At 34.7% G+C, this 16,290-nt stretch overlaps 1 protein-coding gene across 1 annotated transcript; it reads right to left on the minus strand.

Moving 5' to 3' along the window:
* Positions 1-2,993: 2,993 nt before the first annotated feature.
* Positions 2,994-16,053, minus strand: ANXA1 (annexin A1). The gene is made up of 12 exons (XM_006894376.1): positions 15,988-16,053; positions 15,781-15,889; positions 13,965-14,059; positions 12,906-13,019; positions 12,414-12,504; positions 10,404-10,483; positions 10,150-10,206; positions 7,634-7,727; positions 6,563-6,658; positions 5,310-5,368; positions 3,976-4,098; positions 2,994-3,050 (listed from the first exon to the last, which is right to left on the minus strand). The coding sequence occupies exons 1-12, from the start codon at positions 16,051-16,053 to the stop codon at positions 2,994-2,996; spliced, it is 1,041 nt and encodes a 346-aa protein (XP_006894438.1).
* Between the last annotated feature and the right edge of the window lie 237 nt (positions 16,054-16,290).

Consider the following 16,290-nt stretch of genomic DNA (forward strand, 5'->3'; position numbering starts at 1 on the left):
CGCATTAATATGCCCAATTGCTTTTTTACAAAAGCATAAAGGTAATTCAATGGAGGAATGATAACATTTCCAGCAAATGACACAGGAACAATGAAAGATCCATAGCAAAAATCAACCTTAGCCTAAATCCAATAGCTTACATAAAATTAGCTGAAAATTAGACACACACTTTCTGCAAACCAAACTAGAAAATTTCTGTGAAACTTTCAAGATAAAAAAAATAGAGATTTTCCAAAACATAAGATTGAGTAAAGAGTTAATAGTGATGTCAACAGCATGGTCTAGAAAAGGAAAACTGATAAAACAGACCTCATAAAAAACAAGTTCAGCTTTTAAAAAGAGACTATTAAATAAATGGAAAGGCAAGCGACACACTGAGAACTGTCTGTAAGCCAGACATCCAAAAAGGACTAACATTTAAAATATATAAAGAAAAGGAAATTATCAAACTTATTTGAAGAGAAAAGAGACCCAGAATAAGCAAAACACTTCTGAGAAACAAAAATGACATTGGAGGCATAGAACTCCCTGACCTCAAAACCTACTACACAACAGTGGTCACCAACACAGCATGGTACTGGTACAATGACAGGCACATAAGACCAATGGAATGGACTTGAGAACCTAGAAATAGATCCAGCTATCTATGATCAACTGATATTTGACAAGGAAATCAAAGCTATCAAATTATGAAATGAAAACCTCTTCAACAAATGATGCTGGCAAACCTGCAGAAAGCTGAAACAGCATCCACATCTCACACCATACACAAAAATCAATTTAAGGTGGATCAGAGACTTGTGAGAAAAGCCCCAAACCATAACATTGATAAGGGACAAACTTGGATCAAGCTTAGAAGTGCTAGTCCAAGGTATAAAGAGATTGCCAAATACAACCAGAAAGCATAATCTAGAGGAAAAAAATTGATGCATGGGACCTTCTAAAGATTAAATCTCTGTGCACATCAAAAACTTTTTCCCAACAGGGTGAAAAGAAAAACTACAGACTGGGAACAAACATTTGGTAATATCATCTCAGATAAGAATCTTGTAACAAATGTTTACAGACTACTCCTGGGCCTCCACAAGAAAAAGACTGATAACCCAATTACAAAATGGGCAAAAGACATGGATAGTATCTTCACAAAGGAAGATATTTGAATGGCAAACAGACAAATAAGACAGATACAAATCAAAACCACAATGAAGCACCATCTCACTCCAGTTAACAGTGGCAAAGTTTAATAGGACAGCAAGTAATTGATGGAGAGGATGTAGTGAGAAAGGAACTCTTATACATTGTTGGTGGGATTGATTATAAAATGGTGCAACCATTCTGGAAGGCAGTTTGGTGCTTCCTTGAAAAGCTGAACAAAGAAATTCCATGTGATCCAGCTATTCCACTATTTGGAATATACCCCAAGAATATGAGAACTGAGGCACAAACTGAGATTTGTACACCAATGTTCATAGCAGTATTATCCACCATCGCAAGAACATGGAAACAGCCTAAATGTCCAACCACAAAAGAATGGATTGAGAAATTATGGTACATTCACACAATGGAATACTATGCAGCACGCAGGTGCAATTACTGTAAATTATTACCTAACTTGGGAGGGACTGGAGAGCATTATGCTGAGTGAACTAACTCAATCCCACAAAGATAAATATTGTATAAGACTGTTATCGTAGAATGAGTATAAGGATCCAGGAGGGGTGGGGGAGGCGGGAAGCAGGGGGATGTGGATCTACAGGGAGAAGAGGGATTAATCATTGTGTTACACAATTTGATGGGTGAGAGGGTGAGGGAAATTGAAAGAATTTGTTCAAATTTGTATTAGAATTTTGTAAATAAACTAGTAAAAAATATAAGAAACTCTCAAAAGCCAACAACCAAAATAATATTAAAATTGTTGTTGTTAGGTGCCATCAAGTCGTAGATGTCTCATAGCAACCCTATGAATGAAAGACCTGAACACTTGTATACCTTTTGTAGTTTCTCCACAGTCAGAGTTTCTAGAAGGAAGAGGCAAGCTATTTCAGAAGTTGACACCACTCCTTCTTCTAAGCTTGTTTTAAATAGGAAACTCCACCAAACACTGTCCACCATGGGTAACCATTTTCTCACATTTGACACATCAGTGTCAGTGTTTAGCATCATAGCAACCACAAGTTAGCTCTGTACAGCAAATGGACAGACCAGAAATTAGATGGGGAAAAAATAAGTAACACGCTCACCAAGCAGGTGCTGCTGAAAATGTGGAAAAAATGGATCACTCATAAATTGCTGGTGGTAAAGTCAAATAGTATGGCCATCCTGGGAAAGAGTTTCTTAGGGAAAAATTAAACATGCAATTAAACTTTTAATTAAAATTAAACTTTTTAAAAAGTGATACATTTTCAGTGTCACTGACATTTCATCTTTAAATGTGGTGCAACAAATCCATTCTTTTCCTTCAATAGCTTCTAGCCACATGACAATAGATGGGCCCATTTTGTAACTTTGTATAATTGTATAGTCCACTATTCAATTTTGTGAATATCTTCATTAATTCAGATATTAAATGTATTTCTTTAAGTAATTGTAATTAAGGGTTTATGTTCCTTCATGTCAAATTAAGCCACTGCAAACATTTTTTTTTAACAGCCAGAATAAAAAACCCAATGACACACCAACACACCATTTGTCCCTTACACTCATTTTATTTTCAGTTACATAAAGATGTTTCTTGAGTAATGCTACTACTACAGTTTGCTTATGGGTTTTATGATTTAGGAAAAAAATTCTATTTTAAAAAATCTTAACTGTACTATACAGAAATATGATATAAAAAGGCTTTCTAGGCTATGGCATTTTCAGAAGGCAAGTAGCTAGGATCTTAAAAGCTTTTTTGCTGAAAAAAACTCTTCTATTTATGCCTATCCTATAGAATAAAAAGATCTTATTTAAAAAGCTCCTGGATATATTGCTTGAAACCATCAAATAAATGTTTAGTTTCCTCCACAGAGAGCCACAAGGATTTTTTCATAATCTCCTTTGGTTTCATCCTGTTGATTAAAAAAGAAAATATATTTAATGCTACATAAAACTATAGCAAATATAAGATGGTCTGTATTATAGAATTATAATGGTAGTAGGCCTGATGGTTATAGACCATACATGACAGTATATAAATGATCCATAAGCTTTGATAAAAATATCATTCAACAAATATTTTTACTTGTATAAAAGGAATAGATTTCAAAACACAGATTACAAATTCCTCTAAATTGAGTATACTTTGTGATAGAGTTTTTATTTTGCAAAAATGAAAGATCACACAGAATTAAATAGCTGTGACACTGGATAACCTCATATTATACGTGAGGAAGCAGGAGACTCACTCAGCAGAAAAAGAAAGTTTTAACCTTGGGACTTTCTCACTTTTCCTAGTAGAATTTAGTTGTCCAATATAATAGATTAAATTTAAATCAGTTTTTCTTTCAAAAAGGTTCAAAATGGTTTTCTTTTCATTTCTTAGCATTTTAATAAGATAACTTGAATATCTATCTATATTACACATTTTTACATGTAATAAAATTTTGCGAAAATAAAATTTGGGATAATAAATTTTTAATCTTGTCATGAATATAATCTCGAAGATAAATCATGATATCTATTTATACTAGCAAAAACACTAAAATATCTATTTGGTTGCTAAATTTACATGCGAGATATATATATATATATTTTTCCCCCCATGACTTTAATTGGAAAGTGTATCTAATTCTTTAGTACAAAACTCAATGGAATATTTAACCAGTGACGTTTTAATTTAGGTGTGAACTATTTTGCAGTATTTGTGAACATCCTAATAATAGATTAATCTAACACAAGAAATTAACAGAGACAAAGAGTTAGCACTTTTCTTCAAAGCCACTATAAAAAGATTGTGATTTATTTGGGTAGAATTATAAAAAAAGTACAACATACCAAGATGGCTTGGCAAAGAGAGATACCATACATCTTTTGATAGTATGCTTTGATATCATTCATATCAATTTCAGAACGGGAAACCATAATCCTGATCAAATCCTTATGACGAGTTCCTGCCCCCTGTTTCAAAAAAAAAAAGGTTAAATGTCTCATTTTGAAGCATACTCTAAAAGCATGATAAAGACTTTTATATAAAGTGTAGTCCTTCCACTTAACCATGACGTTTCCATGGAGACACAACTCCTTGTCTACACAAACACATACACTACTTGAAACATGTGGTAATGAAACCACAAGAAATTTGCTGCCACATAAGCCAGATGAAAGTTTTGAAAAGCTCATAATTGGCCGTTAGTCTCATCTTTCTTGTATCTAAATTATTAGATAATTACACAGTAAGTGAAATATAAATTTGAAATCTAAGTATGTAATTCATCTTTTGAAAATGCTTCATTGTACCTTGGTTGGTCCCATTAATTTTGACAGCTTTGAATGCCCTGCCTAATTCTATAACTTCTTCCACTGACTACAATCACTTTGTTTTGTGCACACATTATACAATATTTTGCCTATAAACCATTAAATATTTCTACTAGCTTAACTTTTCTTTATTGGCTCATCTCTTCCACTCTTGTTCTCATCTGGTTAATTCCCACTCAAATTTAATGCCTAAATTAAGCTCGCAGAAAGGCGACATAAATTTCCAAAGTCAGAAGTAGCGAATTCACCTGTTTTCCAGTATTATGAAGTATTTATTGTCTTTTTTTTTTTTCTGACTCAGGTATTAAGCAAACAGGTAAACCATAAAGTATATGCTAATTGACCTTACACTCTTAATTATTTAAAAAAATACTAAATCGAAGTAAATTTTATTGTTATAACCTCTGCAGTGGATAGCACAATGCTTGTCTTTTAAAATACAAGATAGAAAAATATATATGATGACCATATATGAGAACTTTTGGTCTTCACTTTGTAAATAATAACTTCTTCTACTAAGCAAGGCACATAGAACATTGGTGAAGAATATGGAGTATATCATGGCTTGCCAAAAAACAAACAAATCTGTCTTAGAGGAAGTACAGTCAGAGCTCTCTTGAGAAGTAAGGATAGTGAAAGTCCATCTCATGAACTTTGAACCATGTTTGATGTCAAGAGGGTCCAGACCCTGGAAAGACCACTATGCTTGATAAAATAGAAGGCCAGTTAAAAAAAAAAAAGGAACCTCAATGAGATGATTCATCAAGTGGCTGCAACACTTTTTCTATGAGTCAGGACCAACTGCATAGCACCCAACCCCAATAATAACAGTCATATAAACAAAATGATACCTGCATGGCCTTATGAAGTTTCTCAGCAAAGAAAGCTGGTTTGCTTGTAGCACACTTCACTGTAAGACAGACAATCATTGACATATTTACCACACACACACACACACACACACTGAAACATGCACACAAAAGAAGTACGAGATGCAGTTTTACACATTATGTTTCTCACTGCTATTTCTAACAGCTACTTTGTGCCTCAATAAGAGATACTCCTTGCCATCAAATCACAACCAACTTAAAGCTGACCTGCAAGTGAATTTCAGAGGCTTTAAATCACATGCCAGGAGATTGCTTATCTATTGTCCCAGGAGCTGCTGGTGGATTTGAACTTCTAGAGAGGTGTGGACTTTGGGTTAGCGGAGCCACTCTCTAAGGATGACACCACCAACTTGTTACTCTTTAGATGGTAGATTGAGGTATTTTTCTTTCTGATGGCCATTACCTTTTACTTCAATCCATCCCAGGAGCAATATCAATAGTTACTGTAGTAAGCATCAGTGGTACACTACCAAACAAATAAGTGCTTTCTTTGTATTTTAATAAAAAATAATGTCCTAGGATAAGCTAAGCTTTATATACAAGATGGATACACAAATAAAATACCAGCGAATTTGTCAAGTCTTAAGGTTCTTTCATTATCTTGGTACTTAAACCTGTGATTTGAAATGTTGAGTCCCAGGCCCCACACTACTAGACCTACTGATTTATAACCTGAATTTTATCTGGACTTCTGGAAGGTTCACGTTCCTATTAAGATTTGAGAAGCACAGTCTTAGATCCAAAGTCTCCAATCCTGAATGGTCGGCCTCATCCCTAGGTGAACTAGGGATGAAGCTAGCATGTACTTCCTTTCAGCCCAGACATAAGGGACTAGACTTTCACACACTTGATCGTACCATCAGCCAGTGGCTGAGGCAGCCGTTGAATACGGCACATAACAACAACAAATCTCAGACTCTTAAGATAGCACTGATGATCCTTGTCTTGTGCTCAGCCTGGTTTTGTGCATAGAATAATGGATGCTTAATAAACTCATTATACTTCCCCAAAGACTTCACACTTGTATGACTAAGAAAGTCTTCAACATACCTTTAACTAAATAAATATGCATTGTCATAATTTTATACACCATTCTCATCTAAAATGCGGATCTATTATAGTTGGGTATGTGGGACTAAGTGCTATTTTGTTTTAGGAAGGCCATCATTGAAAAGATATTTTGAAGGTATGAAAATATCTTCAGGGCTACATACCAATAGCTGTGAGGCATTTCTCAATGTCCCCTTTCATCTCCAGATCGAGAACCTTGTTCATGTCATGCTGACTGTACTTGGCATACCTCTGAAACACTGAATAGTACATATAAATTAAGATATGTGCAAACCACCACATTCTTCAACAAACTTGAGCAAAATTAGAACAAAACTTAAAATTACTTATTAAATTGAGTGTAATAATGGGTAGTCCTTTTGGGATTATAGGAAAGCAATTCTACTGTTTTGCTATTATTTTTTTATTTTGAGGAAATTTTGCAAATGTTGAAGATTACATGACTTTTACTACAGCAGCATTAAGACAAACAGTACTCCCTTGAGTAAAGATCTATGTAGTAAATTTCTCTTATGTTAAAATTAGAAACCAGTATGCTATAAGATAATGAACTTCATATAACCACCATGATTTTCCCTTTGCTCTGGCTTCTAAGGGGCTCAGAGTTAAATAGCAGGCCAACAGGAACTTTTTTGTTGTTACTGTTTTTCAGAACACTTATAGACATTTTTCTTCACTTAGGCTTGATTGAAAAAATAACATATCATCTGTTCTGTTGTATAGGTGTCATGTGCTACTTCAAATCCTGTATTGATAACAGAGTAAAAATAATGTTCCAGATGCTAAAGTCACAAAACAAATTATAAATACCATTAAAATTATGGCTCTGTAACTCAATCTCTCACTGCCTTCAAGTCAAAACTAACTCACAGTTGACCATCCAGCATGGTTGGGGGAGGTTATAAATCAAATGGGTGAAAAATGTTCACATTTTCCTACAGAGGTGCAGGTGGATTAGAACCTCTCGCCAGGCTGCACCATTGGGGGAGAAGTACAACTCCTCCAGGACCACACTCCAGAGCTGCCTTATAGCTCTGTAAGTTTAGATAAATGAACAAATAGCTGCAACAGATCATGTGCACTATGTGCATTTCGTGTATGACTGGCTCTGTTAAGACTTCTCCCTTTCCTCGCCCCTTATTTGTCTTCACAAACAGAAACAGTAGGTTCCAGAAATCAGCTTCTTTCGTATTTATTTACGTACTGTTACTTACTTCTGCGAAGCTGGGAATAGCTCCGTGTGGTAAGAATGGTAGTGAATACGTTCACATCTGTCCCCTTTCTTTTTTCTCCTGCTTCATATAAGGCCTGTCAAAGATCACAAAAGGAAATATTTGCATAACACCGTTAGGTCTTTAGATAGATTTTCTAGACAGCTATTTTTTGGTTTATAGCAGAAGGTGGATAATGGCATTTTTAGAAAATCAGTTTTCAACTGTGGAAAAGATTTCATTTTATACTTCACCACCAGGCCAGACCTAGGGATTTATAGAAAATTTAGGCAGCAGCATCCTTCAGCACTTGGTTTCTATTTATCAAGGGGTGGGGGATTCATGCTGCAAATCTGTGAGAGGTCAAGACCTCCCACTTTAAAGCATGAGTATTTTAATTTTTGTATGTAAGAAAAATATTATTACCCTATGAACCTTGATTAAAAGCAGGAGTGGCATCCACTTTCTAAACAACATGCCTCTGGAAAGTCTATGAACTTTGAGACGTGATGATAGTTACAGAAAGGCTTTAGATTTTCTGTTCATAGGGTCACTATGAGTTGTGCTCAACTCGATGGCAATCAACAACAGCATTAGATCAGAATGGGTAAAATGAAGAATGCAAGTTCTTTAAATGTCGGGACCTTCTTTTGTTTGTCATGAACTTTCCACAGCATCCTCTCAAAGTGTCTTGCAAACATGGAAGACTGAATATTTATTTGCAGAGAAACTGTGAAAAAAACTTCATGGAGATTATTCTATGTATCAAGACACCAAAGGGCTCTCTAAAATAATCTTATTACTTTACTGTTCAAAGTTAATGCTAATAAGTGCTAAGAATAAATCGTCAATAACCTAGGTCTTAAATTTTACTATTATCTCACTCTCACTGCCATCAAGTTGGAACTAACTCATAGCTGACCTTTCAGTGGATTTTTGGAGCTTGTAAATTGTACAGGAGGTGATTACTCATCTTTCTCAGAATGACTGGCGGATTTGAACCTCCAAAGAGTCACCACTTTTGTGTTAGCTGTACATTCCTTATGAAGGTTCAAATTGTAACATTAGCATTCCTGAACTGAAATTCTGACCTGTCAACTTATTATTTTTATTATATAAAAATATAATCTTAAACAAATAATCCACCTTTACTATTTATCTGTCTTCTGTAAATGATAATGACAATCCCTGCTGTATTATCACAAGCATTATCTGTTAATTCTGAAATATTCATTATCATCATCTCTGTGGGTCCCACTAACACAATTAATCTCCAGAGATTTCTAGCTAATAGTCCTTGATATTGTTAAATAAAAAACAAGTTCAGAAATCCTATAAGTAATTAAGAATATTTTTATTACAGATAAGAATTAAAAACTATCATTTGCCTTTTTTTTAGCATTTATTTTTTAATTAGTATTTTAACAAATGGTTACACAAAACTTGGATTTCCATTCATTCACTGTTACACATTTTCCTTCCTACCCATGCCCTACCCAGTTCACTTTGTCTTTAAAAGAATTCTTTCATTGTTGCACTAACATTTGTCCTTTAGCATGCTCACGTAGTTCGTATTAGAATTAATAAGTTTTCTATGATGAATATGAGTGGTTGTTTGGATTTTTCTGGAACAAATGTATCTGCTATGCATGCAGTCAATTAACCATTAATGAATGGGTGTTGTGTAATAGGCAGTGTACAAGGTGCGTGAAGGGATGGAAAGGGAGAACTAAATTTGTACTCCTATTAATGCATTTTGGTTAATTTATATAGAGAATGCTCTCCTATGAAGAAGATGCATGCAAGTAATAATTGGTTTTAAAAACAGAAATTTCAAGCCATAAAGGGGAAAATGTTTTCCAACGTTGGCAATGGGTTGATGAAATTATATGCAAACATAAACTTAAAAGCATACAAGTTCATTATGAAAATTTATTTCACATTATTATGATGTGGTATTTTTATAATATAAACATATAAATTAAGTCTTTATAGTCTTGGTTGTGAAAAGATAGTTAGATATGCTCACTCTTACCATTTTGCCTAAACTAAAAATTTACTTTTTCCTTTATTTTTTACCTGGTAAATAAAAATTTAAAATTTTGTCTAAAGTTCAGCATTTGGAACCAGTGTTCTAAAACAAAATAGGTGAATGGGTGGACAGATTTACTGTGACAAATTTATTCAATTTGTTCTGTGTACTTCCATTCAAGTTACAATCAAAAGTTTCTTTAAAATAGAAATCAATTCTTTGGAGTGACAAATCAAACTCTCATTGCTCTTTTAATCATTTAGAGTTTTATGAGCAACAAGATTTATTGAAAATTAATAGATTGATCTCTCTCTCTCTCTCAGACTGCTCAAATATAGTATAAGAAAGTATACACCATTCAAGGGATGAATATTAAGGCACTCTTGGCCTCTTGGAAGATCTCTGATTTCCTCTTATACAGACAGCACCAAGGGCTAGCCCCTCTCAAAATAGGAAACTTATTCCTGTTCTGGACACTCTTGCTTACCCTGGCATCTGAGTCAGCTAAGTCTTCATTCACACCAAGATCCTCAGATCGGTCACCCTGAAAAGAAATTTTGTTGTAAAATGTGTTCTAGTGTAGAGTCTCATTCTAGCATAGAGTCACATTATTTACTCAATTTTTCCTAAAATCATAACAATGATATTATTTTTTTCTAAAAAATAGCATGTATTACTCATAGCTAGAGTTCTCAAATCTTCAATTATAAAAATGACATTCCATCAAATATTTATTTATACCTTGGCAAGAGCAAGCAAAGCCTTCTGAAAATCACCAGAGGTGTCTGAAGTGATGTCTTTGGCCAGATCTCTCTTCAGTTCTGAAAAATACAAAAGCATATTTTGCAAAAAACTAATGAAAGATGATGAGGACGATTTCTGACATCTATACACTGGCTTAGAAATTTCAGTAACACAGTGTTCAACGATTAACAGACACATTTTAAAATATTAATATTTTATATAACAAGAGAAAACAGAGCATATAACAATTTGGATCTTCAAAATTATTTCCTGCATGGAAATAGAAGGGGTCCCGAGATGGCTCAAACAGCAAAGTGTGTGACTACCTCCAGTGAGACGAGCCTGGAACTCCAGTTTTGAAAGCTGCTTGAAATTCTTATGAGGCACAGCAATACTCAACACACAAGGGATTGTCATAGGTCAGAACTGACTCAGTGGCAGTTAGCAGTAAGTAGTAAGGACAACAGAATCAATTTAGATAATACTGTAAATGAAAACCTACAATCACAAAGCTAGCTTCCATTTGGTAATAAGGATAAATGATAAAGGTTTATGTTGCATAACAATGGATTCTGAAAAAAAAAAAAAAAACCCTCACCAAATCCAATATACCAACATTTAAGCAGGCAAATAGAATTAATAGAAATATTATATTAAATAAATAAAAGGTACTTGGTGTACACAAACTATTTCTTTTAAAATTATATCTATCTTATACTTAAATATTATCTTTTCCCAAATGTCCATAGATACCTTCAGAAAATATTACTACAATGGAAAAAATAGAAATTGAAGTTTTGATTGAGAGGAAAGCATGGAAATTTAGTAAGTTTGGAAGGAAGAGTAGCGTCCACTTCCTAAGTAACATGCCTCTGGAAACTCTATGAACTTTGATAAATGACGATAGTCATGGAAAGACTTCAGGCCTTTTGTTCATAGGGTCGCTGTGAGTCATGCTCGACTTGATGGCAATCAACAACAACATCACTGCGAAACACATTGAGTGTAATATACAATGTGGATATTTACATTTGCAAACAATGGTATCAAACATACCACGTTAAACAGCCTTTTTTTTATTTATTATACAGACACATGGTTCTAACACAAACAGTGGTTGTTTTTATGTGTTTCAGAGTCAGAACTGACTCTCCAGTGGGTTTTCAGTGGCTATAAACAGAGTGGAGGAGACTGCCCATCTTTCCTCCCTGGAATGGCTGGTGGATTTGAACCACTTGCCTTTGGACTAGCAGCATAACTGCCACTGGAGCTTTACAAAGACTGGTAGTGAGAGAAAATCTGTAGAAAATAAAGTTTTCTTTAATTTGTTTACTAAACTGCTCTTAAAACAATAAGCAAGACACATTGTATTCTCTCTACCTAACATTAAGGATCAAGCAGAAAGGTGTTTTTTTTTGTTTGTTTGTTTGTTTGGTTTTATTTTTTTGGTGTCAGGTACTGGGTTGGAGAAGTATAAAAGCCAAGACTGGCAAGAAATAAAGAAGAGAAACCGTAAAATCCCAGCATGGTTCAGGGCTCAATTTCTTTTATGCTCCTTTTTTGTTGAATTAGTTATTTAGATGAAGTGTTTCCCTGATCAAAGGAGCATGACTCATCTTTCATTACTGTGGATCTACCTAGAAATAGAGCATGGGAATCATTTCGGTTCACAAAAACCTAGAAATAGAGCATGGGAATCATTTCGGTTCACAATGGTCAAGTTAAGTTTTCCATCAGAGGATTCTAATTACCAAAGCTTTACCATTTCAAGGATAAATGCAGAGTATTTTTCTTTCAAGACATGTTTGATACTCCTCAAAATAAGAGATGAATGATCTTTCTAGTAAAATACACCTCAAAGTATATGATTTTTAAAATATGAATCAAATGATTTAAATTGAGTTTGTCATTATAAATGAGACAGTCAATTTAAATTTCAATTTTAAGGAGAGCATAATAGTTTTCTCTTTCCAACTAAGTGACCTGGATTATTAGACTACAATTTACCTTCTCTGTAGACTCTGTTAATTTCTCTCATTTCTCTGTTATTTCTTGTTGCCAAAATTTCAATCAGCGTGTCCTCATCTGTTCCCAGACCCTGAATTTAACAAGAGAGAAAAATATGAAGTGGTGGAAAACTTTTCAGTTAAGGGCATCATCTAATTTATGTGTCTTAAAACTTACCTGAATCTGGCATTATTAATTACAATAGTCTTTACCTATTAAGCTTATTGTTCCAAATAAAACTAGTTTATAGCTAACATTTTAGATAAAACGTAGTAAAATGCAGATCTATGGCTCATCCAGCATCAATGGTAGATGGGTAGACAGAAGCCCAGTGGTTTGTGTCAACATTTGTTTATCGGTTCATTAATTTATTAAATCCCCGCAGATTGACAGGCATTATACAAGATGTTAAGGAAACAACAGTAGGAATGAACAAACCTGAACTGTTCATTAACTTTAGGAAAGACCTTTTGCTAAAATCAAGTGACTTACCTTCATGGCAGCACGGAGGTTATCCGCATCAAGCTGGGCTGGAGTTTTCAGCAGAGCCAAGACAACTTCCTCCAGGTGGCCAGTGAGGGCTTTCTTCAGCATTTCATCTAGTGGCTATAAAAACAAAATTCCATCAAACCAGGGCTTCATGAGCAGTGTGTTAAAATATATGTCCTTCTGTCTTAATAAACTGCTGATCGCTAACTTAGCCATCTTTTAGAGTCTCCTTACGATGGAGTTTAGAGGGAGTTGTGTTGCTAACCCAAAGGTAGTGTCTGGAAGTTCAAATCTACCAGCTGGTTCACAGGAGAAAGCTGGGTACTCTCCTTCAATGGGACTAACAGTCTCAGAAAATCCACTGGCATATCAGCTATGACTTAGTACCAATTCAACAGAAGTGAGTTTTTTTTAAACTTATTTTACATACAAAATTTTATCATACATTTAGGATTTTAAATCTTTTAGATCTAGAAAGAAATTTATTGGATGCTTTGACAACTATTTTTTTAGGATAAGAGCTTTAAACGTTTTTCTTTTATTTTTTAGAATAAGTGCTTTTGAAATGATGTATTACTCTTTCCATTATTTGATGTTTGCATGGCTTAAATAAACATTATAATTACATACTGACATCATAAACTCATTACCTGAACTCGTAAAAAAAAAATCAACTCATTTATAGTATAAAAAATATAGAACATATTTAAAGTAGTACTTTGTTCTACATTTCATATTAGACATTACATAGTCGTAGCAGGGCACATCTTATCAAGAGTATCTTTATTACCAATTAACTTTAATGTTGGTTGTGTTCAAAGTAAAGATTTCTCTTATGCAGAACACCAACTCTCAAAGACCATCATCAGACAATGAGTCTATTAACAGTCAAATATGAATTGAATCATTTGCAACAAAGGAGATTAAGAACTCAAATTTTGTTCTCTGGCATATAATGAGAAAACAGCAGGCAGAGGCTAAAAGATTTAGTAACTGCTTCAAGATCTACACATACATGGCTAGTATTGAAATTAAATATCCAAGTTCTCTACGATAGCGTACCTTTCCTGTTTCCTGGAGATATGCAGCCTTGATTTGCTGGCGTTGCTGATTGTTTCTCTTAGTTAAAATGTCAATGATGGTTGCTTCATCCACACCTGAGAATAAAAGTCCAAAGGCCACCAATCAATGCCGCATTGTGGTAGCTTATATGCTGTCATAATAATGGAAATGAATGCACTGATAACTCAAAATACTGGCAAGTCTTAACCATGGTGGAAAGGTATTAGAACATCCAGTATCATAGCAACATCAAATATTGACTAGGAACTAATATCTAGTGATCTATTTCTAAAGCCTGGCCAATGGAAAAAAAAATAGGTTGGAAAAATGAGAAAAATGAAAAATGAAAAAAACATACTATTCCTATTACATGCTGTTGAGTCACTTGTGACTCTTAGTGACTCTGTGTACAAGAGCCCTGAACCCTGCTCTATCCTATGCTATCCTTATTGTATCTGATACACTTATCCTCATTATCCCAGTCACTGAATCAATCTATCTCTTTGAGGGTCTTCCTCTCCTGCGCCGTCCCTCTACCCTCCCCAAGCATGACGTCCCTCTCCAAGGACTAGTTCCTCCTTGAAATATATCCAAAGTATGTCAGACGAAGTCTCAGAATCCTTGTCTCCAAAGAGCAACCTGGTTTCACCCTCTCTAGGAGGCCATAATAGAATATTTACTGTTAAATATAACGTTAAAACATGACCTCCTTGGTTAGAGGGCATTTAAAACAGTGCCCCAATGAAGGAGTTGAACACACCAATGAAGAGGAATACAACTCAGGACTGGCCAATGTTTTATTCTGTCATACATAAGATTGCTATGAACTAGAATCAGCTCAAAGGCAACTAACAACAAAAGCAGGCTTTGAAAAGCCAGGTGCTTCCTTATCACTGATACAAACTGAATACTTATCAAGTCATTCTTCTGCCTACACAGTTTTTCCAATGATCATTTCCCCTCTAATTATTAGCCCACAAATGCATGAGACAGTCTTTCACAATAAATTTAAAAGTTCAGTTTCCGACTATATGGACTATTCATGTCGACCAAAAGTTGATATACTGCTTCATAACATTTTCTGAGTAATTATTTTTTAAAAGCTAACTAAATATCTATTTGTCTCAACCAAGAGCTCTGCACTTACTCATGGCATTATACTTTGAGAATAGTATTTTCTAGGGAAAATAAAAATGGAAACTCTGAATTATGAGGAAGGAAGTAAAGAAGGAAGGAAGGAGGGAGGGAGAGTGAGAGGGAGGGAAAGAAAGAGGGAGTGAAGGAGGAAGGAAGGAAGGAAAGAAGGAAAGAAATAAGACATTAGTTGGGACCTGAAAAGTCAGGGTAACGGTGGATCTGGATCAATGGTGATTAATTTTATAAACCACCGTATATGAAAATGAGACTGTTAAACACTATGTGATTAGAGAAATGTGTGAAATATAATGTGTATAAACAAAACACAAGATATACAAATTTACATATATATATATATATATATATATATATTTTTACATATATATACAATATAAAATAAAAATAATTTTAAAAATCCCAGATTACTATACTAAATGTCAAAGAACTGAAAGGACTGTCATTCCATTCAGTGTTGCAGTTTAACCCCACTTCAAATCCCAAACATGAGTAGAGGTGCTGATGAAACTCTGCTAAAAATGAGCTGGGAAGGACAGCCCTAAGTTTTAAGAAAGAAAACACATTTTTATCATCTTCAAAACGAGAAATTCTTCCCATTGCACAGGTACGTTTTTAAGACTCGCTCCACTGTGACCTGTAGAATGTCCAGGTAATCCATTACCTTTAACCGTTATGGCTTTGTGCAAAGCAGCAACATCCGAGGATGGATTGAAGGTGGGGTAGGGGCTCACTGCTGAGCCTGGGCCCCCTTTGGATGTCTTCACAGTGTTCTATGAAAGAGAGAGAAATACATTAAAAAGTCCATCTGCTCAATACTCATTCCTGTTTTAACAGTGGAATTCAGTAACTTTATTGTCATTTTACTTACAATGTATTCCTGCTCTTGATTATCAATAAAATAGGCCTGCTTGAGGAATTCTGATACCGTTGTCATTGTTTAAGATGTATCTGGGGAAAATAATAAGAGGAGGTTTCAATAAAACACAAACATTGCAGATATGTGACTTTTACAGACACAGACACACATTGTCAATCAAGCTGGCTGTAGATGTTAACTCAAGCAGATGGCTGCAGCTTTCTCCCGTGGAGTTGCTGGCGATGGTTGGTGGGTACATACCTCTGACCTTTCATTTAGCACTGCACCACCAGGGCTCCTTTAACATTCACAGCA

This window comes from Elephantulus edwardii, unplaced genomic scaffold (genome assembly GCF_000299155.1).
Source record: "Elephantulus edwardii isolate Elephantulus edwardi_28Jun2011 unplaced genomic scaffold, EleEdw1.0 scaffold00141, whole genome shotgun sequence".
Lineage (NCBI taxonomy): Eukaryota > Metazoa > Chordata > Mammalia > Macroscelidea > Macroscelididae > Elephantulus > Elephantulus edwardii.

What these genes read in the sequence shown, in the direction of transcription:
- ANXA1 (XM_006894376.1), bottom strand. Translation starts at nt 16,053, where the DNA reads ATGACAACGGTATCAGAATTCCTCAAGCAGGCCTATTTTATTGATAAT. An exon ending in TAGCTGACTCAGATGCCAGG is followed by an intron (nt 7,728 to 10,149) that starts GTAAGCAAGAGT and finishes GATCTTTGACAG; the next exon opens with GCCTTATATGAAGCAGGAGA. An exon ending in AACTTCATAAGGCCATGCAG is followed by an intron (nt 4,099 to 5,309) that starts GTATCATTTTGT and finishes TTTTTGAAACAG; the next exon opens with GGGGCAGGAACTCGTCATAA.